Consider the following 27,361-nt stretch of genomic DNA (forward strand, 5'->3'; position numbering starts at 1 on the left):
CTGTTCTGACTGATATTAGCAAAGAGATAGCTATTGGAATATGGTAGCACCAAATTTGCAGTTTCATGTATGGCACTTACAAGTGAACACATTGGTTGGTGGTAAGCTCTGGGTCATTGTTTTATACAACATACTTCAATTAGATTGTAACTCTAAAAGTGATTTTGGTTGAGATGCAGTATTAGATTTACCTCCCATTAGCTGCTGGTTTAATTTTAGTTAGAGTCATGTGATAGAATTTAGATGTCGCATTGTCTTCCCTCCATAGAACACTAGTTAGAAATTCTTGGGAACTGTACTACTGAAGCATTTCCTAGTTGCTTTGTTTGGCAGATTAATTATTTATACCCAAACTGAGAGAGTTTATCTGTTCATAGCAGTGAACAAAATAGACAAAAATCCATGTCCTTATACAGTTTACATTTTAATACAATTATGTGTCACTTAACAACAAGGATACATTCTGAGAAATGCATTGTTAAGTGATTTTATCATTGTGGGACCATCATAGAATTGTACTTACACCACCCTAGATGGTATAGCCTACTACAAACCTAGGCTCTATGGTACTAATCTTACGGGACCACCATCATATATGCAATCTGTCATTGACCAAAATACCATTATGTGGCACATGACTGTACTGTCAGATATTATGAAAGTTAATGTATATGCAAGTGTTACACATATTGATGAATCAATAGCTCGTACAGGAAGTTGGTTTTTCTGGTTTAAAGTAAGATTTTGTGTATTTTCTCAAAGTTTATCTTAAACTTTCTATCTATGAAAGTACAAAAAGAATAAAAGACTTTGCTAAGCAGATCCAATCTTGGTGATCATAATAGAAAAATACTGGCTTTGAAATAACAATGGTGACAATTTCTGAAGCCTACAATGCTATGTCATCACACTAATAGCAAAAAGAGCATTGGTAGGAATTCTCGATTTTAGTCTAGGTTCTATCATTAAAGTCAACTGAGTTAACTTCAGCTCTCTAGACCTCAGCGACCCCATTTGTACAATGAAGATTAGACTAGTTCGATGGCTTTCACATTACTCTCTTTGGAGTGTTTGGCTTTTGCGAAGGTCTCAGGGAGGAGAAGTGGGGGGATGAAGAGAGAGACCTGGCAGCTTTCCTTCCCTGGCTTCAACAAAAGCGGCTTTACATTTATCAGTTTTACCTATTGGGCTTCTGACAGATGTTTTGTTTTAATTTAAAAACAATTTGGGATTGAAAATGTTCATATAGATTGTATCTGGATTCCAATGCTGGGTTAAACTGCTAGGACTTTAGTGGAAATAGGTAATAAAAAAAGTGCTTTCTTTCATTTTACTGTAATAATCCTATAAAGTCCCTGTAAATGATAGTTTTCCGGGGCTAAGGCAAGAACTTTTATTAACTCTGCTACCTATAAAACCTTAACTTATTAGGTTTTAAGATTATCTTACAATGTATTTTAATGCAGTTTTACTATTAATGACAAGGATGATAATAACCATATTTTTGTTTAAAAAGTTTAACTTATTGACTGACACTAGGGTGTGGGATTTTATTATTTATTTAATAAAATTTTTTGCGTTTGGTTCAGCAAAACATTGTATGAGCCATCCTTTGGGATATGAAAAGAGCCTGGTTATATAGAACCAAATGTTGCAATAAGATTTATTAAAATGAGTGTTTGCTTGCAAACCAAACAGACATTATTTTTAACATTAGACATTTCTGGCCTACTCATCATAGCAGCTAACATTTACTGAGCTCATCCTGCAGCCTGTATTTGCACCATGGCATTTAATCCTCACAATTCTATGAAGTAGGTACTATTATTTTACCCATTTATAGTTGAGGTAATGGTGGCTTGGAGAGGTTAATAGTTTTCTGAAGTTACCAAGTGTGTAAATGGCAGTGCAGAGATTTTAATCCCTCCCTAATTTCTGGTGCTATAAAATATACAGTCTTAACCCCTCAACTGTATGTGTCACAAGAATGTTCCATAAGATTAATGAAAAAGAACAGTGGAGATAGCCGTTTTGTTTAGTCTTCAGGGTTCTAGCCACCTTGGACTTAAAATTTTTGGTGTAGTCAAAGAAAGGGATCAGAAATAACTGAGCTTTATTTCTCTCCCCCTCTTCTGTCAAAACCTTGGTCTTCAGGCCTAGAGAGACCCAACGCCTTTCCCACTTTTCCCTTAACATTTACTTATCTTTCAAGACTCAACTCAGATACTGCCTTTTCAAGGAAGACTTTCTCTATGTCTCCAGCCCCTGCCTAGCTGAACAGGCAGGAAGCAAAGTTCCTGTATCCCTTCCTTATACTTTTGCCTTAGTACTTGCATTGTTGGACATAATCTTCTTAAGTGACTGTTCCACTAGACCTTGAGCTTCTCGAGGGCAGGGAATGATGTTTCTTTACTCTTCTCAGTAACCCCTGAGCTCATGTGTTTGGTGGATGTTCCATCGACACTGGTTAAACTGAACCACAATTGCCTCCTATTGCTCCTGTTGCTCTGTACAGAGCAGATTGCCTTTGCTCTGTAAATAATTTTGCAAGTGTTTGTCATAAAATATAACTGAAATCTGACCATAAATGATCTTGCTTTCTCTGTTTTTAGGTTTGATGAACATCCCGTCTGAATCTTCCCAGCAGTCCCACACTTCGTGTTCCTATCAGCACTCTCCTAGCAGTGCAGTGAGCTCTCACCCACACAGCAACCAAAGCAGCCTGTCCAACAGTCATGGTGGTGGCCTCAATACCACGGGCAGTAATTCGTCAGTTGCGCAAGTCTCGCTGTCCCATCCGCAGATGCACACACAGCCATCTCCACATCCGCCCCATCGACCGCATGGTTTACCACAGCATCCGCAGCGTCCCCAGCACCCAGCACCGCACCCGCAGCAACACAGTCAGCTCCAGTCCCCTCACCCCCAGCATCCCTCTCCACATCAACACATACAGCACCATCCGAACCATCAGCATCAGACGTTAACACATCAGGCACCCCCACCCCCACAACAGGTATCCTGTAATTCTGGTAAGTTTTTTGTTTCCTGACTTGTGTTTGACTAACTATGAATTAGAATCTGTCCTTTGTCATTTGTGGCTTAAATATATTTACTACCAAAACTCTTCTCATCTCACCTTTGTGTTTCCTTGCTGTCATCCTGCAGTTGTAACTCATTCAGTCCGTAGATTGACCTGGAGATTTTCTTGATTAAAATTTATTGTGGTAACATAGGCAAACTCAGCAACCCTTTCAGGTTTTGGTTTTAACTCTTGTTTTGTCCTTTGGGAAAACTAGTGTTTCTGTGAGTATTTGAAAGAAGAATGGAATGCAGTCTGTCTGTAATTTATTGTGATTCAGTGTGGTATAGAAGAAAGAGTATAGATTTATGTCAGAAAGACTGTATATGAATCCTCTTTATGACTCTTATGACCTTTGGTACATTACTTAACTTCTTTTAGTCTTATTTTCTCATCTATAAAAATGGAACTAAGGTACCCTGGTATACAGTGCTGTTAATAGAATCATATTGTGAATACAGATATGAAATGCCTAGTCTGGTACCTTGCATTTAAGTATTCAGTGAATGTTCCCACTCTTCCTTTCCTTACTTATTCCTGCCAAGTTCTTCATTTTAGAATGATAGATTGCAAAGGAAGAAAGAGTTCTTTGTATCTTGATTTTTTAAAAAATCTGTTGCTCTTAAGATAGATCTGGATGGTTTCTGGTGAGATGCTTAACTGACATTGCTCACAGATCAGGCAGTCTTTGCATTGCAGAACTCCAAAGACATAGCCTACAAGGTGAATGGGACCCCTTGGAGTTGTGCAAAGTACAGGTGCTTCCCTCAGCTTGCTTGGCTGTCCACTTACCAGCCATGTTACTGATGAGATTTCTTTCTGGAGGGACAATTTATTATTATTATTATTATTATTTTTGCTTGAAGATTAGCCCTGAGCTAATATCTGTGCCGGTCTTCCTCTGTTTTGCATGTGGGTCACCGCCACAGCATGGCTGACGAGTGATGTAGATCCATGCCCAGAATCTGAACCTGGGCTGCTGAAGTGGAGTGCGCTGAACTTAACCACCACACCACAGGGCCCGCCTCTGGAGGGACGATTTCTAAATGCTAGACAGTGCTGGTTCTTATTCACCAGTTAAAAACTGACCATTGTTTCAGGCAGTTAAACTATTGTCAAGGCAGTGAGCTTTGGATAGTACATACTGTTTCATATTCTGACTTGTTATAAATCTTAAATTTTTTCAAAAGGTTTCCTTGTTTATAGAGTAGAAAAAATAATGTAAGTTTTTTTTGGAGAGTTAAACAAGATAAGGTACAAAAATGCATAGCGAGTACTTGGAATTTAATAAGCTCCTTTTAACAATTTGTTTTGTTTACCCAGTTACTAATTCTAAGTAGGTTATAGAATAAAATGGAAAATTGGGCATAGTTCCTGCGTTGGAATGGAATGTCTCCTAAAACATCTTGGTATTATTTTTAGATCTATGCCTAGAGAAAAAGGTATATAATATAGCCTCCTTTTGTAACTCTTAGTGTGAGTCACTATTTACCTACCTTTTAACGTCATTATGTTCTTCAGAAATTTAAGCTTGTTCTCAATATGATTTTGAGGATTGACTAATGATTGTAGAGATTGGGTATCAGTAGAATTCTGTGACTCTCTGGTGTTACCTTTCTTTTTGTTAAGTCTAATGATTGCCACGGGAGAAAAAAGTACTATTACAGCTGAAAACAATCCATATGTGCCCTTAGTGACCTGTTATATCAATAGTAGCTTGCCAGAGAAGGAAAATAGACTTCCACCTTGGGGAGTTAGGAATAATCATTGTGACTTTGATAATAATTAATCTCTTTGAATTATAAATTTCTCATTTGTAAGATGGGAATAAATAGCTTGTCTTTAACAGGGAAGGAATAGAGGGAACTGACAGTTGTTTGAGTGTCCATTGTGTGCTAGGCGGTTGAGATACATTATCTCATACTATCCTCCCAAATCAAGTATAAATTACTACATTAATAAATAGGGAAAGTGTAACTCAAAGAAGTTAAGCAATTTTCACAAGATCATACTGCTAATAAGTGGTAGAACTGGAATTTGTATCTGGCCTGCCAGACTGCAAAGCCTATGACACCAGTTATTCTAAAAGGACTAAAATCAGCCAACATTTGCTGAGTGGATAGAGTTTGTTCAGCCACTCTCTCTACAGCGATTGCTTGACTTTTCTCTTGTTGCTGAGTCAGCATTTATTATAGGATCTGATCTGAATGTCTGAAAGACTTGAATGTTTGTGGCTCACTTGGGGTATTAATTTAATTTTCCCCCCAACAAAGTTTTCCCTAAATTATGGTTTTCTTCAGGGCAGGGTCATGTTGTCTCTCATTCATTGTTTATTTAGAAAATCCAGAATTGGCAGAATTTTTAAAGTCGAGTAGCCAGTAGTTGATACAGAGTTATCTGTGATGCAGCAAAAACTCCTTTTCTTACCTTCATCCATCCAGGGGTGATCCTGAAAACAGAGTAATTTGGGCAGCAATCACTGAATGGAGGATTTTCTTCCTTTATTCTGCTCTTGCCCCATGCCTTTGAGTGGTGACCACTTTGCTAACATACAGACTGTGGAGTCTTAACTCTCCTGATGATGTCTCATCAGAGGATACTATTCCTGACTAGAAATGTCCTGGATGGATTCATCAGCATTTCTTACAGAAGTCTCAGCCCTCTCCCTCACTACCTTGGCAGGAGGACTGTGTTAAGGCATTTCTCCTAAGCTTGCCTTGTAAGAAACATCTCCTCTTACTATACAATCTAATTTACCTCCCTTGATTCAGTGCTTTAAGTTACACTGTGCATTGCTTCCAAATGAGCACCTGCCTCTAAGTTATAAAGAACATATCTCTTAAGGTCATAACAAGACAGGAAAATGAACTTTATATAGGAAGAAAATACTGATTTACATGACCTGTCTTGCCTGGTGATTTATTTGTACTGTACAAATGTGAAGAGCCATCATCACCACGTTTGACATTATAAGGTGATCTGGCAGTTTGCAAGCTGCCAGACTAGAGCTTAGAAGTCCCGGGTTCAAGTCTTAGAATGATCATAGTGACTTTGCTAAGTTGTGCTACCTGTCTGGGTTCAGTTTCTTTTATTTATAAAATGGAGAGAAATAATACCCTTCCCTGCCTGTCTCACAGAGCAGATTGCCCCAACACGTGATATAATGGGTGTGAATCTGTTTGTAAAACTGGATAGAAATCTGCCAAGGTCAGGAATGAGGCCAGCTCCTTGTCTTCCCTTACCATATACTTTAAACTTTCACTATCCAAGATTTATAGTATTGTCAATATTATTTTTATAGGTGTTTCAAATGATTGGTATGCGACACTTGATATGCTAAAAGAAAGCTGTCGAATTGCCAGCAGTGTTAATTGGTCAGATGTAGACCTTTCACAGTTCCAAGGTGAGTATTGGTTGACATATAACCAAGTATGCATGATCCTATCCTGTTTTCTCGGATAGATTATAAGATTCTTTTTAGTAGAAATAAACATCTCTTTATATAGTGTTTGTTTTACAGTTGGTAGTGTGCTTAAAAACAATACTTTGCGAAATTCATAATTAAGGCTTTTGGCCAGTTTGATGTAGCAGAGGGTCACAGACAAAAGTTCGGAAAGAAATTTGGCCACATTTTAAAAGAATCAGGCTTTGAATAATTTTAAAATGTCATTCTTTATTGCAGATCACTACCAGTGGAAATTTTGAGGGCTAAAAAATAAATGTCTTTTTGTTTTCCTTGCAATGTTTGCAGAACTATGCTAACTATATTTTTAATGCTTTCCTCATAGGTTTGATGGAGAGTATGAGACAGGCAGATCTCAAGAACTGGTCTTTAGATCAGGTTCAATTTGCTGATCTCTGTTCTTCTCTTAATCAGTTCTTTACACAAACTGGCCTTATCCACTCACAGAGTAATGTTCAGCAGAATGTCTGTCATGGTGCCATGCATCCAACAAAACCTTCCCAACACATTGGAACAGGTATGAATTTAATTATCTACTTGATTTTCTCTTCTTCTCATTCATATGAAATTCAGTAATTTAGTAACCATCCGAGGCAACTTGGTATGTTGTTAATGGAAGCAGTGACCTATTTACATCTTTTTATTTCTAAGAAATGAATGAAATCAAATAATTTATGTATTTAAGATATATCTTAGAAAAACTGAGATAAAGAAACCATATGTTTTTCTGTCATGATTTATATGATTTTATTGTTTACAGTTGACTTTCTTTTGTGATCTTCTACCTTTTAAGTTATCAAACAAGAATTAAATGTCTTAAAGATACTTACATATTTATAGGAACATAGTTATGAAGTTACATCAATTTAAATTTGTATAGACTTGCAAAGAAAATCAGCGTTTCTTATTTTATGTATCTTCTAAGAATGTTAAACAAAACTAACGTTCAAAGTTTACTTAAAGAGTAGACAAAGGTGAAGAGTATCATTGATGTTTTACTCTGTACTCAAAATATTTTTCATCTCACTTTCTTTCCTCTTTACCCTTGTAGCCATTTCTTTTGCTCTAATTGGAGTGCCTACAGTTTTCTTCTCTCAAGTTTCCATTGTATAGGTGTTTAATATTCAAGTTCTTTCCTCATTTTAATTTCTTGCCACCTTTTATCTCCAAGTGATTTCTTTTCTGTAAGTTATCTTGGTTTTTTATCTTTGATGCTAAGAAACTGTTTTCTATCCTAAGTGGCTTCCTTCAACCATTATCCTAGCTTATTTCACATATTTGGGCTTCCTGTGTTCTCAAGATCCCCAGTCAGGCTGCAATCTTTATTTTCGTGGAATCTTTATTTCTGTCTTTTGATACAATAGAAATCTTTCATAATCTTTGCTTCTTTCATTTGGGTAGCTTACCTAACTTGAAACTCTCAGTGGCTGTTTGATTTTGGCAACTTATTCATTCCATAAATTAGGTCCATACAAGGGCCTCATTCAGTGCCTAGCGTATAGGAGGTACTTAGTATTAGCCAGATTTATTGAGTGCCCTCTATGTACCAGACACTAAACTTTATTTTATTTTATTTTTTTTAAGATTTTATTTTTTTCTTCCTTTTTTTCCCCAAAGCCCCCCGGTACATAGTTGTATATTCTTCGTTGTGGGTCCTTCTAGTTGTGGCATGTGGGATGCTGCCTCAGCGTGGTTTGATCAGCAGTGCCATGTCCGCACCCAGGATTCTAACCAACGAAACACTGGGCCGCCTGCAGCCGAGCGCACGAACTTAACCACTCGGCCAAGGGGCCAGCCCCCTAAACTTTATTTTTTGATAACTCTAGCTCCTTTCTCTCTCTCTGTCCTTTTGTCACTTCTGTTTTGGTGTCTTCCTGATACATACTCTTTAAAAAATTTTTTCTTTTTACTATGGTAAAATACACATAACATAAAATCCCAGTCATCCTGAAGTGTTTACAGTTCAGTGGTATTAAATACATTTCATAATGTTTTGCAGCCATCACCACCATCGATATCCATAGTTCTTTTCATCTTGTAAAGTAGATACTCTATACTCATTAAACAATATCCTCGTATCCCCCCTTTAGCCCCTGGCAGCCACCATTCTACTTTCTGTCTCTGATTTTTGACTACTCTAAGTACTTCATATAAGTGGAATCATACGGTATTTGTCTCTTTGTGACTGGCTTATTTCACTTAGCATAGTGTCTTCAAGGTTCATCCATGTTGTAGCATGTTAAAATTTCCTTCTTTTTTAAGGCTCAGTAATGCTCCATGGTATGTGTATACCACATTTAGCTTATCCATTTATCCATCTGTGAATTCTTTGGTGCTTCCATGTTTTAGCTATTGTGCATAATGTTGCTATGAACATGAAGTGTACAAAATATCTTTTCAAGACCCTGCTTTCAGTTCTTTCTGGTATATACCCAGAAGTGGAGTTGCTGGATTACATGAGTGACCGCCGTACTGTTTTTCACAGAGCCTGTACCATTTACATTCCTACACTCAGTGCACAAGCATTCCAGTTTCTCTACATCCTTGCTAACATTTGTTATTTTCTGGTTTTGGTTTTTTGTGTGTTTTTTTTTATAGTAGCTTTCCTAGGGGATGTGAGGTCGTATCCCATTGTAGTTTTGATTTTCATTCCCTGGTGGTTAGTAATGTTGAGCATCTTATCTTTATTGGCCATTTTTATATCTTCTTTAGAGAAATGTCTCTTCATGTCCTTTACCCATTTTTTAATCAGATTTTTTGTTGTTGCTGAGTTTTAGGAGTTCTCTTTATTTCTGAATATTAACTCCTTATCAGATATATGATTTGCAAATATTTTCTCTCATTCTCTCTTTTTTTAACTGGGTTCATAGTGTGTTTTGATGCACAGATTTTTAAATTTTCGTGAAGTCCAAAATAATCTATTTCTTCTTTTGTTGCCTATGCCTTTGATATCATATCCAAGAAATCATTGCTAAATCCAATGTAATGAAGCGCTTGCCTCATGTTTTCTTCTAAGAGTTTTATAGTTTTAGGTCTTACATTTAAGTCTTTGACCTATTCTGTGTTAATTTGTGTATGTGGTTGTTAGATAAGGGTCCAATTTCATTCTTTCACATGTGCCTATCCGATTTTCCCAGCACCATTTGTTGAAAAGACTGTCCTTTCCCCATTGAAGTCTTGACATCCTTGTCAAAAATCATTTAACTATGTATGTGAGAGTTTATTTCTGAGTTCATTATTCTGTTTCATTGGTCTTTGTGTGTTTTTATGCTGGTATCACAGTTTCAACTACTATAACTTTGTAGTAAGTTTTGAAATCAGAAAGTGTGAGTCCTCCAGCTTTGTTGTTCTTTTTCAAGATAGTTTTGGCTATTGAAGGTCCCCTGAGATTCTGTATGAATTTTAGGATGTGATTTTCTATTTCTGCAAAAAAAAAAAAAAAAGTCATTGGGATTTTTGATATGGATTACATTTAATCTGTAGATCGCTTTGGGTAGTATTGACATTTTAACAATATTGTTTTCCAGTCCATGAACATGAGATGTGTTTCCATTTATTTATCTTCTTTAATGTCTTTCAGCAGTGTTTTATAGTTTTCATTGTACGTATCTTTCACCTCTGCAATTAATTCCTGAGTATTTTATTCTTTTTGATGGAATTGTTTTTGTAATTTCCTTTTCAGATTATTCATTGTTTGTGTATAGGAATGCAGCTGCTTTTTATGTGTTGACTTTGTGTCCTGCTTTTTTGCTGAATTCATTCCTTCTAACAGGTTTTTTTGTGGAATCCTTAGGGTTTCTACATATAAGATCATATCTTATATGTGAACAGAGATAAATTTGTTTATTCCTCTCCAATTTAGTTGTCTTTTATTTCTCTCTTTTTGTCTAATTACTTTAGCTGGAAGTTCCAGTACTGTGTTGAATAAAAATGGTGAAAGTGGACATCCTTGCCTTGTTCCTGATCTTAGAGGAAAAGCTCTCAGTCTTTGACCATTGAGTGTGATGTTTGCTGTGGTATTTGTTGAGTATTTTAATCACGAAAAGATGTTGACTTTTGTCAGATATGTTTTCTGCATCATTTTGAGATGATCATGTGGGGTTTTTTCCTTAATTCTATTAATGTGGTGTATTACATTGATAAATTTTTTTATGTTGAACCATCCTTATATTCCAGGAATAAATCTCATGTGATCATGATGTATAATCCTTCTAATACGGTATTGAATTCATTTTGGTAGTATTTTCTTGAGGATTTTTGCATCAGTGTTCATAAGGGATATTGGTCTGTAGTTTTCTATTCTTGTAGTATCTTTGTCTGGCTTTGGTATCAGGGTAATTCTGGCCTCATAGGATGAGTTACGAAGTATTTCCTCTCTTTCAATTTTCTAGAAAAGTTTGAGAAGGTTTGGTGTTAGTTTTTCTTTAAACGTTCAGTAGAATTCACCAGTGAAGCCGTCAGGTCCAGGGCTTTTCTTTGTCGGGAGATATTTGATTACTGATTTAATCACCTAACTAGTTATAGGTCTAGTCAGATTTTCTGTTTCTTTGTGATGTATTTTTGGTAGGTTTTGTATGTTTAGGTGTTTGTCCATTTCATCTAGGTTGCCCAGTTCATTGATATACAGTTGTTCATATTACTCTCTTAGAATCCTTTTCTCTGCAGAACTGGTAGTAATGTCCTCATGTTCATTTATGATTTTAGTAATTTGAGTTTTCTCTCTTCTTTTTTCTTTTTCCATTTAGTTAAAGATTTGTCAACTTTGTTGATCTTTTACAAGAATCGATTTTAGTTTCATTGATTTTTCTTTAATGTTTTTCTATTCTTGTTCATTTAACTCTTCTCTAATGTTTATTATTTCCTTCTTTTAGCTTTGTGTTTAGTTTGTTCTTTTTGTAGGTCTCTAAGTTACAAAGTTAGGTTGTTTATTTGAGCTTTTTCTTGTTTTTTAATATCAGTGTTTATAGTTAGAAATTTCCCCTCAACACTGCTTTTACTGTTTTCCATAAGTTTTGGTAAATTTCCCCTCAACACTGCTTTTACTGTTTTCCATAAGTTTCATTTGTAACTAAATATTTTCTAATTTTCCTTTTGATTTTGTCTTTGATCCATTGGTTTTTTAAGAGTATGTTGTTTAATTTCCACAAATTTGAGACTTTTCCAATTTTATTTCTGTTATTGATTTCTAACTTCATCCTGTTGTCGTCAGAGAAGAGACTTTGTATGATGCATATTTAAAATCTGTTGAGACTTAATTTGTAGCCTAACGTATGGTCTATCCTGGAAAAGTGCCACGTGCACTTGAGAAGAATGTGTATGCTGTTGTTGGTAGAGTGTTCTGTGCGTGTCTCTTAGATCTAGTGTGTTCTGGTTTATTGTGTTGTATGTTTAGAGTCTAGTTTGTTTATTGTGTTAAGTCTCCTATTTCTTTACTTATTTTCTGTATGGTTGTTCTATTCTTTATTGAGAGTGGTGTATTCAAGCCTCCAACTATATATAGAGCTGTTGATTTCCTCTTTCAATTCTGTCAGTTTTCATAGATTTCATTTCAGTTTTCATAACATTCATTAGGTGCATGAATGTTTATAATTGTTATATCTTCTTGCCATATTGAACCCTTTATTATTGTGTAATGTCCTTCTTAAACTGCTTTTATTTAAAGTCTGTTTTGTCTGATATTAGTATAGCATTCTCTCCTCTTTTTTGTTATTTGTGTGGAATATCTTTTCCATCCTGTCCCTTTCAGTCTGTTTGTGTCTTTGGATCTAAACTCTGTTGCTTATTGACAGCATATAGTTGGATCATGTGTTCTCATCCATTCTGCTGATTTATGTCTTTTATTGGAGAGTTCAATCCATATACATTTAAATTAATTACTGATACAGATTCACTTCTGTCATTTTGCTGTTTGTTTTCTATATGTCTTACAGCTTTTTTTCCTTGTTTCCTGCTTTACTGTCTTCTTTTGTGCTTTGTTGAATTTTTTGTAGTGAAATGTTTGAATTCCTTTCTCATTTCTTTTTGTGTATATTCTATAGCTCTTCTTTGTGGTTACCATGGGGATTGCATTTAACATCCTAAAGTTATAACACTCTAATTTGAATTTATATCAGTGTAACTTCTATAACATACAAAAACTGTTCCTTCAGCTCCATCCACCCCTTTTAGTTGTTGATGTCACAAAACTACATCTTTATATATCATGTGCCCAAAAACATAATAATTCTTGTAAATGCGTTAGTCTTTAAATTATGTAGAAAACAACATGTAGAGTTACAAGGTTAAAATAATAGTAGCTTTTAGACTAATCGTTTTTTTAAAAAAATAATTGGTCTCTTAAATCACATATAAAACAAAATTAGAGTTTTAAATTGTTGTTACACTAATACTGGCTCTTATAATTGCCCATGTAATTTACCTTTATTGAAACCTTTGGTTTTTTTCATAGGGCTTTGAGTTACTGTCTAGTGTCCTTTCATTTCATCCTGCAGGGTTCCCTTGAGCATTTCTTGCAGGTAGGTCTAATGGTAATGAACTCCCTTAGTTTTTGTTTATCTGGGAATGTCTTAATTTCTCCCTCACTCTTGAAAGGACAGTTTTGCAGGATATAGGATTCTTGATTGACACTTTTTTTTAAAAAAGCACTTTAAGTAGATTAGCCCATTGCCTTCTGGCCTCCAAAGTTTCTGATGAGAAATCTGCTGATAAACTTTATGAGGGTCCCTTAATATGTGACAAGTCACTTCTCTCTTGATACTTTCAAGATACTCTCTCTATCTTTGGCTTTTGAAAATTGGATTATAAATGTGTCTTTGTGTGAGTCTCATTGAGCTTCTTGGATGTTTATATTCTTGTCTTTCATCACATATGGGGAGTTTTCAGCCATTATTTCTTCAGATATTCTCTCTGCCCCTTTCTCTCTCTTCTCTTTCTGGGACTCCCACAATGAATAGTTGGTCTGCTTGATAGTGTCCCACAGGTCCCTTAGACTCTGTTTACTTTTCTTCAATTTTTTTCTTTCTGTTACTCAACCTCAATAATTTTCATTGTCCTATCTTCAAGTTTGTTGTTTCTTTCTTCTGCCTGCTCAAATCTTCCTTTGAATCTCTCTAGTGAATTTTTCAGTTTGGTTATTGTACTTTGCAGTTCCAGAATTTCATTCTAGCTTTCCATCTCTCTATTGATATTTCCATTTTGTTCATACACTGTTTTCTTGACTTTCTCCACATCTTCCTTTCATCTTTGAGCATCTTTAGGATAGCTGTTCTAAAGACTTTGTGTAGTAGATCTACCATCAGGTCTTTTTCAAGGACAATTTCTGTTAATTTATTTTAGTTTTGATTGTGCCATACTTTCCTGTGTGTATGCTTTGTGATTTTTCTTGTTGAAAACTAGATATTTGAATCTAATAATGTAGTACCTGTGGAAATCAGATTCTCCACCTTCCCAAGGGTTTGCTGGGTTTTGTTATTGTTTTTGTTTATTTTATTTATTGTTATTGGTTGTTTTGATTGTTGCAGGCTGTCCCTGTGCCAAGATTCAACCTAAGGTTTAAACTTAAGGTATTCTCTGAGCCTGTGCTTCTCTTGGCATGGGTGGTCACTTTCTAATTTTCCCTGTATATGCAGTTGTTCTTCAGTGTCCTAGTCTTTTTTTTAACTTTTTAATAAGATTATGGTAGTTTACAACCTTGTGAAATTTCAGTTGTACATTATTGTTAGTCATGTTGTAGGTGCACCACTTCACCCTTTGTGCCCTCCCCCCACCCCGCCCCCCCCGCTCCCCCTGGTAACCACCGATCAGTTCTCTTTGTCTCTGTGTTTAACTTCCACTTACGAGTGGAGTCATACAGAGTTCGTCTTTCTCTGTCTGGCTTATTTCACTTAACATAATACCCTCAGTGTGCATCCATGTTGTCATGAATGGGACGATTTTATCCTTTTTTATGGCTGAGTAATATCCCATTGTGTGTGTGTGTGTGTGTATATAGATATATATACCATCTTCTTTATCCAGTCATCAGTTGCTGGGCACTTAGGTTGCTTCCACATCTTGGCTATTGTAAATAATGCTGCAATGAACATAAGGGTGCATGGGACTTTTGGAATTGCTGATTTCAAGTTCTTTGGATAGATACCCAGTAGTGGAATGGCTGGGTCATAAGGTCAATGTCCTAGTCTTTAACGTCTAGCTCTGGAAAGGGGGAAAAAAAGATAAATGAAAGAGGGAGAAAAGGGGCACCAGCCCTTTAAATTACCTAGAAATCAGTTCAGCTGAAGGGGAGGACCTTGCAGCATTGAGGGTAAGGTGCAACAACACTGGCTAAGCACCCTTTCTGGATTCTCTCTAGACTGAGATCCTGTATTATTTTCCTAAAGCCTTTGTCACTAGACATCTGTTGTCATCTCTTCTTGATCCTTGACCTTGATTATTTGGTTCTGGTATTCTGTGATTATCTTAATTTTTTTCTGTCGTCTTTTCCTTTTTGTTACCCATACCTTCCTTCTCTCTAGGGTCTCCACAAGTCCTTCTTTATTCTCAATGCTACTCCATTCACAGCCTGTCAAAGGCAGAAGAACTACAATTTTTCCTCAGTGCTTATTCCTCTCCCACCTCCCCTTCCCCTTTAGTCTTTTCCTTCTGAGTCAAAGGAACTTTAGCCAGCCCTGGTCTGCCAAGCCGTGTTGGCCTCTGTCAGTACTTTCTCTGATCAACTCTGGTGCTCCAAGTACTTATCACCTCATGCCCACTGATATCTAGTCACAAACATTCAGGTTTTTTATGTGCCCAGCCTGCTTTCTTTGTTTTAAGTCCTAGCCTCTTTCTGTCATTCTTTTATTCTCCTCCTTTCATCCCTCTATATCAGTTTTATTCAGATATCTCACTTCCTTCATCTCTACCCACCGATAATTCTTTGCCATATTTTGTTAGAAATGTAGCACAAGAGGAGACTTCAGAGAACTGTTAATTTTCTCCTTTTATGTAACAGATAAGGAAACTGTGATCCAGAGAGAGAAAGTGACTTGCCTAAAATTACAAAGTTCATTTGGGGATAGGTCTTGACTTCTATAATATAGCCTCTCTCTATCTTTCAAACTTTCCCTGTTGCTTCAGTCTTCCAGACTACTCTTTTGGTAAATACCTCTTTGGGCTCTTTGGAGATACCAGAAATGAGTATTGTAACATGTTGTATGTAAGGGGGAAGGAGAAAAGGATGTTATAGTACACAGGGTATCACCTCTTCTTAAATCATTTTCACTGTGTTTATAGTTTGTCTTGCTCAGTAATGTTTAAGTCCTCCAGCCGTGCTGTTCTTAATTTGATGCTCTGCTTAAAGGGCATTAAATAAGGGTAGGTATGCCTTCATTCAGCAGACATTTATTTGTGGTTTTTCTGTGCCTGATTATGTAGTGGGCACTAGGACTAAAATGGTGACTCCAAAATAGCCCCTAATCTCAAGGAACTCATACCCTGATAAATGAGACAGGTCTATCAGGAAATACAGGATGATGAGGGCTATACTTCTACCATAGGGCAATGGGAATAAGAGAAAGGGGCTTAACTGTCTTGGGGAGCTAGAAAAGCTTCATAGAAGATGACGTATTTAAGCAGGACTGTGCAGGATAAATGGGATTTTATAAGACAGAGAGGTCTGATAACTTATCTTCTCTGCTCAAAACCCTCCATTGGTGCCCATTTTTCTCAGTAAAGACTAAAGTCCCTACGGTGACCTGTTTGGCCCTCCACAATCTGGTACCCATTACTCTCTGACCTTGTCTCCTTTTCTCCTCCCCTCACCCCCTCCTCCCACACCACTGGCCTCCCTACTGTTTTTTAAATATACCAGGCACACTCCACTTACCTCAGGGCCTTTATCCTTGTGCCTTCCTCTGTCTAGAGATGACTTGTATCTTCATCTTGTTCAGGTTTTTTCTAGGAAAGTACCTACTCAAGTGATGCCTTCCTTGACCATCCTATGTAAATGGCACCTACTGTCCAGTGCTCTTTGTCCGCTCTCCCTGCTTTATCTTTCTCCATAGCATATATCACGGACTGTTTAATTTACTTTGTCTGCCTCCCCTCTCCCCCTGACTCCTGAGAATAAGCTCCAAAAAGACAGGGGGTTGGTGTTTTCATTTCTGTGTCCCTAGTGCCTAGAGCAGGACTGGGCACATAAATACTTCTTGGATGAATGATTGGCCGTTTGACAAGAGTCTGCTTTCAATAAATAGATTGTGTAATTAGATTTTTAAATTCTCATAACTAAATTCCAATTGTTATAGGATCTCAAAAATTTTTGGAAACTGCATTGGAAGTTAATTTCTTGCTTAGGAAGTCCATGTAGACTCTTATTGTTCAGACTATAATGAGAACATGGGAAAAAATGAGGAGTAATGAGAATTGAATTTCTATATGAAAATAAAAGTGTTAGGAATGTGACAATTTTTAAAAGTTAAGGCTATTTGTTTAATATGGGTGTCTGTCTATTCTTGCAGTCCTTTTTTAGTCCCATAATTCTTTAATTCTCACTCCTCTCCAGCTTTAAGGTAAGAATTACTAAGTGGAAAAAGAGAAATGAAAAAATATATGTATGAAAACTGATTAATCTCCATTAAAAATCAGTTTTTGTCTTTTGATTGTGACCTGAACTCTTAAGGATAAGTAGAAAGAGTGCTAAGATTTTGTAAGCACAGAGGCTGGGAAGTCCTTGCCAAGTGAGTGACCATATTACTCAGAGTGATGTGGCCCCCTAGCCTGGTGCAGCCTGTAGAAGTGTACCATTCACACATGTGATTTTTTTCCGCCACAAGAATATACTAGAGCTGTAGCTGTAGAGCTAATAGGTTCTAACTTTTCTTAGTATCACTTTCTCCTCTCTTCTCTTCCTAAATCTTCGGTATAGTAAATTGGTCAAAGAGCTCAGTTCTGACTGTAAACTTCATTATAAAAAGGCATGTCATCTTGGAAGACAGTGGCTGGAAATCGGAAGTCTTGCGTTCTGTTCCTGGTTCTATCTCATTTTCTCTCTGGTCTCAATTCTTGATCTACATGAACAGAGGTAGGGCTGGATTAGATTATCTTTGAGGCTTTCTCAAGCTTGGACAGTCTGACTTTCTAGTGGCAAGAGAAAACTTGTGAGCAGCCAAATATAGTGTGCTCTACTTTGAGTACAAAAGGAAGATTTTTCTCCACTTGTTAGTTTCCTCTAGGAAAATGGTTGCTGTTTTCTAGTTTGCTTATAGCATTGCTAGAATGCAAGTGTAATTTGTGTGCAACACTAGAATACCTTAGGGAGATAGCCTTTCTGGAATTCCAGGTGTTGCTTACAATGTGAGCCAGTGTGATGGTTCTTCTTCTCCAGGAGTTACTGGCAGGAGGCAGGAGGAGTTTGCTCCCCTCCCTTTCTATTTTGCATTATGCTGCAATGTAATTGACATTTTGGAGCCATTACACGTGATGGCTCCTGTCAACAAAAATATATTAATTTAAGAACCTTCTGAAATGCCATTTAAGTGGTCTGTGTTTCCCATCTCCACACTTCTAAATAATGCATTTTTAATCACCTTTGCTTGATATAGCTCTTTTACCTTGTGTCAGTTTTTCCTATCGCTTTGTGCCTCCAGTCATTTTGTTAATCAGCTATGGCACATACAGGTCTGCTTTGAGGGTGAGAAAATTAAGGCAGTAGGGACAACCGTTAGTAGAAAGAGCACATGAGTTAGGAACACTGGATTCTAGCCCTACCCCTGTCAAACTGATGTGTCTTTGGGCAAGTCATCTTCGCCTTTCTGAGCCTCAGTTGCCTCATCCATAAAATGGGTATAATCCCTGTCCTGCCTCGTTGTGGGCTTAGTGGGAGGCTCAGGTGAAGTGAGGGATATGAAAATGCTTTTGAACTGTAATGATGTATGTAACAACAGCAACAGACATAACTTACCTATAGAAGCTTCTAGAGGCAGTGCCAGAGTCGGTACCAGTGTATTCATACCCAGCCTGGCACCATGTTCAAAAAGCCGGCACCACCTTTTGGCAGAGTTTTAGCATCTGAAAGGAGTAATTTTTCTTTCCCTTTTCTTCCTCATCTTATCTGCTTGATTTAGGTTTAAGTAACAGTTCTGTCTGGTGGTCTAGTGGTTAAGATTCGGGGCTCTCACCTTTGTGGCCCGGGTTCATTTTTCTGTCAGGGAACCACATCACCCTTCTGTTGGTTGTCATAGTATGGTGGCTGCGTGTTGCTGTGATGCTGAAAGATATGCGACCTGTATTTTCCGATATCAGCAGGGTCACCCATTGTGGACAGGTTTCAGTGGAGCTTTCAGACCAAGACAGACTAGGAAGAAGGACCTGGCCACCCACTTCCGAAAAGTTGGCCATGAAAACCCTGTGAATAGCAGCAGAGCATTGTCTGATACAGTGCCAGAAGATGAGAGGATGGCACAAAAAAAGAGCCGGCAGGGTTCAGCTCTGCTGTACACAGAGTGGCTAGGAGTCAGAATCCGCTCGACAGCACTAACAACAAAAACAATTCTATTAAGATTTTAATACTTGATTTGTTTTACTTATGGTAATATGTTTGTTTTTCTTCTTTCTGCTTTTCATTCTGATCAGGAAATTTGTACATAGACTCCAGGCAAAATCTCCCTCCTTCAGTGATGCCACCCCCTGGTTATCCTCATATCCCACAGGCACTCAGCACTCCAGGAACAACTATTGCAGGTAATCTGGGGTGTGATGTTTTGCAGTTGGTAGAGCCTAATGTTGGAAAGCTTTAGTTGTCCCAACGATGAACAAGGCTGCCTCAGGAGGAAGTGACCTCTCTGTTAAGGGAAGTAGAGTGTGAAGTTTAGATAGGTACTTGCTGGGCTCCAGTGCTGGTGAAAGGATTCAAGTGTCATTTGGTGTTTAGACAGTATGACCTAGAGTCTCTTTTAGCCCTCTCTTTGTCCTCTCTTTTTAAGAGGTCTAGAGTCATAGAGCTTGTCCTTGGTGTCTTAGTTTTCTTTAAGGCTATTTGACTTTAACAGGACTTCAGCAGGCTTCAAGAACCTACTTTGATTAGCACCTGAATATTCTGCTCCATTCATTCTGATGAAGTTCCCCCAGCTATAATTTCTAGGGAAGTGCCTGATAGAGGAGGTAAGTTTCAGGAGTTAAATAATTCATCAGCTTTCCCCCGGGTTCCTGAATGTAGGATAAGTTACATTTAGCAGGGCTGCAGAGGCCCATTGTTAGAGGTGCAAGGGATCTTAGGCATTCTTTTGAGGAAATGGGGGCTCAGAAAGGGAGATTACTTGCCCAGAGCGACCAGGTTGGTAAGTCAACAAACCAAGACTCAAACCTTGATGTCTGCATTCAGAGTTCATTGTTTTTCTATATCACACTACCCTTTACTTAGGCTATTTGAGAAAAAGACAAAAGGTAATGTGGAGGAGTGGATTTGAAACCCCCAAAGAACTGTGTGCCGGGCAGTAGTGAAGGAGGAGTTGAGACCAAGTGACATATCCTTTGATGAAGGGGAAGGAGTGAATGTTACTTGTCCTCAACATTCACCAGTAATTTGTAGGTGGCAAGACATGCTAGTTAAGACTCTGGAGCCGGATTCCCAGAGTTTGATTCCTGGTGTTTTGCCACTTGATAGCTGCCTAACCCTCCAGCCCAGCTTCCCTGTGTGTAAAAGGGACAACATTACCTAACTCCTGGTTGTTCAGAGAATTAAATGAGGATTATATGTAAATCACTTAAATTAGTGTCTGGCACGTAGTAAGCAATTTGTAAGTTTAAAAAAAATAAATATAGGCATTGCTGCTGTGCTGTAATATACTGACAACTTTACTGTTTTGTAAAACTACATTATAAATTACAGGGCTTATGAGAAAAAGGTTAGCAGCAGACTACTACTTGAAACTTTATAATCAGAGTACTAACAAATACTATAATAATCCAGTAAAAATTCTATAGCAGTTGAAAGGATATGTTTACTTCCTAATAAAAGGATGAATTCTACAAGTAAAATATAGATCATTACTTTAAAAGAATAAACAAATCTAGTTTGGAACAAGGTTTGTGAAAGCTATGTAGACAAGGTAGAATGCACTAAAATTGGGAGCACACTTGATTCAAGAAGAGGAGCATGGGCTGGCCCTGTGGTGCAGCGGTTAAGTGTGCACCTTCCACTTCGGCGGCCCGGGGTCCACCAGTTCAGATCCCGGGTGCAGACATGGCACCGCTCATCAAGCCATGCTCTGGCAGGCATCCCACATATAAAGCAGAGGAAGATGGGCACGGGTGTTAGCTTAGGGCCAGTCTTCCTCAGCAAAAAGAGAAGGATTGGCAGATATTAGCTCAAGGCTTGGCTTCCTCAACAAAAAGAGAAAAAAAGAAGAGCATGGAGAAAGTGGGCATCATGTAATCAGCTGTGTTTCTCCCTGGCTTACTGCACTCAACCGTGATGATGTTCTCTGTGTTCACCTGCTGTTACTTGGTGGCACAAAAATTAACTTGCTGGGAAAAATTCACTAGTACGCAATATGACTTCATTGGTACACTGGCATCATTCTCCTGTTTACCAGTCTTACGTGAGTCAGTTCGTGTTACTGAAACATGTACTGAAGCAGAACAGACTGAGAGAAATGGATGCGTCAGCACTTGGGCACTCCAGCACTGTTTATATGCCCTCCTTGCTACAGCCTGGTGTAACGGAAGGAGTGTGGGTTTTGGAGTCATGTGAACTGAGTACAAATCCTGTTTCTTCTCCTTACAAGTTATATGACTTTGGGTAACTTGCTCATCCCCTTAAACCCAGGACCCCTTACCTATAAAATGAAGGTCATAAGAGCACCCTTGTTGAAGGCTTCTGAGTGGATTAGTGAGAGGATGTGTGCTGAGTGCCTGGCACATAGGAATGCTTGGTAGGTGTTCATTTATTGCTTCCTTTCTTCCCCTCCCAAGTCATTGTTGACATTGCCTGCTTCCTTGCAGGCCATCACGGAGCCATGAACCAGCAGCACATGATGCCTTCCCAAGCCTTCCAGATGCGGCGCTCTCTGCCTCCAGATGACATCCAGGATGACTTTGATTGGGATTCAATTGTGTAGAACTTGTTTCTGCAAGGCATCAGACCCGGCGTCCCCTTTCTGTGCAATGAAGGGAAAGGTTTAAGAGAATCCAGTTGAGAAAACAAAGTTGCTAATCACTTTACCAATGTTACCGAAATTTCTTTTGAAGACAATCAGAAAGATTTTAGCTGGATAACTTACTGCTTTTATCTGACCCAAACAAGTACTACATGTTTGTCTCCCTGCCAGCTGCCCTATGTAGCTCCTAACTGTTGTGTGATTTGAACGGCTTTTGCATATTTGTGTCAGTTTGATGTTGACCACAAGTGCCAGACTGATTTTTCAGACAGAGCCTATTTTGCTGCAAGCAGTTTATAGATACATATGTGTAAATATATGTACAAAAATTACTGAAAGGCTTCGATGTTTTTCTAATTGGATTATTATGCCTTGAAAAGAAAGTTACTGTGAGTTTTTATTCCTTGTTAGGCTATTTTCTGCAGGATGCTTTTAACTGATGTGGGCAACTGAAAGGAAATAGATTTTTTCAAAGTCCAGTTCCCCTTATTTAATCTTTTTCAGAAATGTGGGTGTTGATTTCCACTCAGTAAGTCAAAGAACCCAGAGTTTGATAGCCTCCAAACAGTCCAAAGGGGCATGTTGTTCCTGAGCAGCATAAAGAACTGACCAAATTTGTCTTGATGCTTAGGGGATTATAGAGTTTATGTTGTACCTTGTCCATCTCTGTTTTCCTAAATCTGCATTATAACAGTTCTAAGATTTATTTGATCAATTAGAAGCTGGGCATTGCTTGGCTCTTTAATCAAATCAATGCCTCCACATTCACTTATGTATTTATTATTCAAAAGTGTTATTTTAATATTTATTGATACCTTCTGTGAATGCTCAGCTCCTGTTGGGTTCACTAATGAGAAATGTGTCTGAAAGCACAGAATTATTTTTCTTGGTAAGAGTTTACAGATAAGACAATCAGAGAGAGATTGTGTCACCTCTTTATCATCACTCCTTTTACCATGTGAGTATATTTTTCTATCTTAGCATTCCTGTTGATAGCTAAATAGGATTTTTCTGAAATTTGAATCGGAGTTCATTTGGGCAACAGAACAGCAGGGCAGTTTATAAAGCAAGATCCCGCACTTACTCTCTTTCCATTTAGGAAACACTGAAAGGAGGATAGAGCCACACACAGGTTTTATTTGCCTCAGTCTTCAGTGCAATTATTATTATGTAGCCTACTGTTTCTGTTGTCCTGTGGGCATGACATTTGGTTACTTTCTTTGAAATGTGGCCTGCCTCGTAGGGATTTTTATTAGTTGTTTTTTAGATTATTTCATGTCATATCACAGTTACTTTGCATGGATTCATTGTCTTAGTTTTATAATAAAACTAAAATGAGTTTTTTTTTAATGAATAGATTTTGAATTGGTTCTTTAGACCAAAAAAGCGGGATTTCTTTCAGTTCTAATGGGAAAATGATACGTTCTATCAAATCAAGGAGTAGTAACTGCTCACAGGTTGCTTTTTAGCTTCTCTGGTCTGTGTCAGCTGTGCTTAAATCCTTTAATTAGCTAGCCTTAGTGATTCTGTGGTTGAGTAACCTCTACTTGAACTAAACACACATTTTTGTTTCTGTATGTATGTATGAATGTGAGAGTGTTTGTGAACGGGTGTGGGTATCATTTTTAATGGAGTGTTGCCTTGAAGGAATCACTGGGAAGCCAGCCACGGTGAAGGCTGGTGAGGCTGGGGAGAAAGGAAGGGCTCTGTGTTCCTGTTGTTTGGACCCTGCTTGGCATGAAGAAGGAAGCTCAGTTTCCAGCCCCTTGGATTGGTGAAAATCAGAGGATTCTGGAAAGGCAGCCAACAGGCCCCTCTTAGATGGATCAGAGGCAAGATGAGATAGCAGCCTGCAGAGTAAAAGCTTAAAAAAAAGGGAGGTGATTTTCAATAGTCTGCTCAAGTCACTGTTTTCTAGATCCCAAAATAGCTGTTTGAAACTTTAAATTGCTTGGGTAGCAATGTGCACTTTAAACAATTTGGGTATTAGAATGCAGTCTGTTCTAGTGAATGATTTGAGTAGAAGCCACTGATGAAGATTTGACAAATTGTGTGAAGCAGATTTCCCATTTGGCAATCACTTACTGATTTGCAGTGATCAATATTTTAATGAGAATTTAAACTTACCAAGAATGGCCCTGGAGAGTGAGCCTCCACTCAGACCCATCTCACTCTTGTGGTTCAGGTGGTCCAGGAGCCCAGGACAGGCTTTCTCAGTGGGCTCCAGCCAGACAGGGCTGCCTGGTGAGAGCAGGGCCTCCCTCTAGTGGCCATTGCAGTTGGTAGTTGTTAATGCAGAGCAAGTTCCGTCTTGGACTTAAATTGACTGAAGACTTAAATTGACTTGGGGGGAAAAGAAGAATAAATGCATATAATCAAATGGTGGGGCACTCTGTCCAGGAGAATAATCCGACTGGCATTTGTGGTAGTTTTTGAAATGTAAATGTATTCATGTGTGTTCTTGTAAATACATGTCTCTCAGATGTCCTTTGAAGTGGGAGGGAATCAATCTGGGGATTATTTCAAATGGAAGAGTATTTTGATATTGTTCATTCAGAGGGTGATGTGTACATATCTATATTGTATATATGTGATGAAAATGCATTGGCTTTTTGTGCAAACACAATCTGCTCTCTGTACTGCTGTTGGACAGTCAGTGTTTTAATGTTTCTACGGTTTTGCTATTGCACGATTTCATATTTTGCCTCTATGATGAACGGCACCCATTCTTTGTAACTGTTTAGTGCTGTAAAGAAATATTCCAAGTGTCATTAGGATTGTTGCTACCAGAACTGATATGCATGAGTGGCACTTAAAATAAATATATTATGTTAACTCTATTTACAACACCGATTGGTCTGTATCCTTTGCTGAAGTTGCGGGAACAAGATTGGAGCTGGTCCAGACCCCAGAGTCAGTCCTTCAGGTCTTGGAGATTGTGTCCCATGTGTTGCTGCCTCAGAACAGTCATTGCTACCATCTATTAAACATCTCACTAGCTCTGTGAACTTGAGGAAGGTCATTTCTCTGAGCCTCCTGTTCCTCCTTTGCAGTGCCTATAAAATGAGGATACTACTACTTAATCTCCTAGAGTTACAGTGGAATTAAATCAATCCATTTAAACATTTAGAATAGCACCTGGAACATAAAAAAAGGACTCAGTGTGTGCCAGGTACTGTGCTAAGTAGCTATTGTTTTGCTCACCTTGCAGTATGGGGACAACTCAGATGGAGGTATGATGGCTTACCCAGATCCTTTGTTGGCAAGTGGCAGAGCTGAGGTTTGAATCCAGGTCCTGTGACTTCAATGTCATGTTCTTTTACACCCTCCTCTCTTACTTCCAAGGAAACTCCCTTCTCCCTCCCCCTACCCTTAACCCCATTCTTGACCCCAGCACTGCCTTCCCAGAGAGGTATTTCTAAAAGGTCAGAGTGGAGCTTCTTAACATTTGCTGAGCACACACTGTGTCAGGCCTTCCCATGACAAATCCAGAGATGAGAAAGCCACAGTTCCTGCCCTTAGGGGTGCAAATTTACCCAGGACAGGTAGCAAATGCCAGCCCAGGGGAACTGCCCAGGGAGGCTACTCTGAAGGTGTGCCCTGCAAGGCAAGATTCTGGTGGTGAGGAGTTAGGTCATGCTGAGAGTTGGGGCAGTGGTTTAGGAAAGCCTCATAGTGGGCCTGGGCTATTTGAGTCTTCCAAGGGTCCTTGACAGCCAGGAGAAGGGGTTTCCGTTTATACCACTGCTCTGAGGCAGGCGTGGAAGCTAGATTAGCATGGGGGGTGGGGAGGGGATTGAAGCTGGAGAAGTGATGTGTTGCTAGTAAAGAACCAAGCACAGCAATCCTGTGAGGTAAGTGGTGATGTCCCAACTTGATTGATGTGGACACAGGCTCAGAGGCTAAGCAATGGGCAGGCCAACACCACTGGTGGAAATTGATTTGAAGCTGCAGTCTGTCTCAAGAAGGGGCGAGCTTCCCACCAATCCCATGATCCTGCCCAAGGCCTCTGGCTGCTTCTAACTTAACCCATACTATCTACTTACTGCAATTTTACAGAGGGGAGACTGAAGCTCAGAAAGGTTAACTTAGCCTGAGTTCTCACAGCTAGTAGAGGGTCTGGAATAATTCAGTCTGGGCTTGACTCTAAAGCACATTTCCTTTTACCCCACTGCCTTCCAAAAGGAATTGTCCTAAAGCCGGGGATAGTGCCCACCTACCCAGTGAGGGTGTGTGTGTGTCGCTTGGAGGGAGGAGCTCTGCTGTTCTCCCATCACAATTAAATTTTGGTCATCAGTAATGCCTCTGAAGGACTGGAGTAGAGGACACAGTTAAATCTGATCCCTTTGTGCTGATCAAATGAAGAAAAGTAAGATCATTAAGATGCATATGTAATTCCCAAGGCTTTAACATGTTACAGTGTGAAAAGGGCTGCTACTTATAGATGTGCCCTTACCAGTTAGATAAAGCAGTCCTGGAAAAACCATGTAAGCATCAGTTAGCATTCATAGAAGGGGGGACTGCGTCTAAATGCCCTAGAATCTCTGAGCGATCTTGAAAGCCTCAAGCTAGAAGGGGCCTTTGAAATTACCTGATATAACCCCTACATTTTGTTGTTGAGAACACAGAGACCCAGAGAAGGAAAGTGACTTTGCTCAAAGTCACACATCTAGTTAGGGGAAAATTGGGGGGGGGGGGGGGGTGGGGGAGAGGAATGGAGAATGTCATTTACCTGGCAGGAATTTAAAATTCCTACACATATTGTCTGATCTACACAAGAACCTGATGCTGTAGTACTGTTATTGCCCCATGTTACAGAAGAAGAAACTGCTTCAGAGAGCTGAGGCACGATGCAGCTGTGTCCTGAATGCATTCCATCAAAGCACTCAAATTCAACTATGCAGTCTTGGCCAGAAAGAGACTGGAAACCTTATGTGGTAGTGAGTGTCCACCTGTGATGAACACGTGCCCCTCAGTGAGTGTGAGATGGAAAATTCAACCCTGTGACGAGAACTGGTATCTGGTTGCACGAGCAGCTCGCCGCTGAGTCTGATTCCAGTGCATAAACATGCACACGTTCTGTACAACATTGCCCTTGGATGCGAGCCAGCTACTGCAAAGACAGACTGTAACCAAGAATTAGAAAAACTGGCCCTGTTGGGCTTATTGAGACTTGATGTATTTGTCCCCAACATGGTGTCTGCCTAAAGGATTTTCAAGAGGGATTTTGCGCTTCCCTCCCTGTGTCTCTCCCTCCATGTGATGTGTGACTAGTCAACATGTGCAAAGCACAAACTGGGGAAGTGGCTGCACCAGAGCCAGAATTCAACCCAGGTCAGGGCTGTCTCCTACTCCCAGCTCTCATACAGGGCCGCTAAACAATGCTGACCCCAGAAGTGCAGAATAGGCCAGCTACCACTTATTACGTGCTACTTAAGATTACTTATTCCAAGCACTTGATGTAGATCATCATATTTACTCTTCAAATGTGTGGTCGATCCTGTTATTATCAACCTCATTTTGCAAATGAAGACTCTGAGCCACAAAGAGATTATCACTTGCCCAGGGTCATCTGGCTCGTAAGTGGGAGAGGTAATAATCATGGCAGCAGCAGTAGAGGCAGGATTTCAAACCTAGGCCATCCAGCCCCGGGGTCTGCCCTTCACTCCCGTGCTGACTGAC

General features: G+C 38.9%; 1 protein-coding gene across 4 annotated transcripts in view; it reads left to right on the forward strand.

The window, feature by feature from the left end:
• FOXJ3 (forkhead box J3) overlaps positions 1–24,519 on the forward strand; it is a 134,043-nt gene extending 109,524 nt beyond the window's left edge. For all 4 annotated transcript variants that reach the window (XM_046661192.1, XM_046661193.1, XM_046661191.1 and 1 more), the window contains 5 exons: positions 2,613–3,032; positions 6,384–6,485; positions 6,871–7,062; positions 19,155–19,262; positions 21,525–24,519. In XM_046661192.1, the coding sequence (XP_046517148.1) occupies positions 2,613–3,032; positions 6,384–6,485; positions 6,871–7,062; positions 19,155–19,262; positions 21,525–21,640 (938 nt within the window). In that variant the 3' untranslated portion in view covers positions 21,641–24,519. The remainder of the gene's footprint in view (positions 1–2,612; positions 3,033–6,383; positions 6,486–6,870; positions 7,063–19,154; positions 19,263–21,524) is intronic.
• Positions 24,520–27,361: the final 2,842 nt, after the last annotated feature.

This window comes from Equus quagga, chromosome 5, assembly GCF_021613505.1.
Source record: "Equus quagga isolate Etosha38 chromosome 5, UCLA_HA_Equagga_1.0, whole genome shotgun sequence".
In the NCBI taxonomy this organism is placed as follows: Eukaryota; Metazoa; Chordata; class Mammalia; order Perissodactyla; family Equidae; genus Equus; species Equus quagga.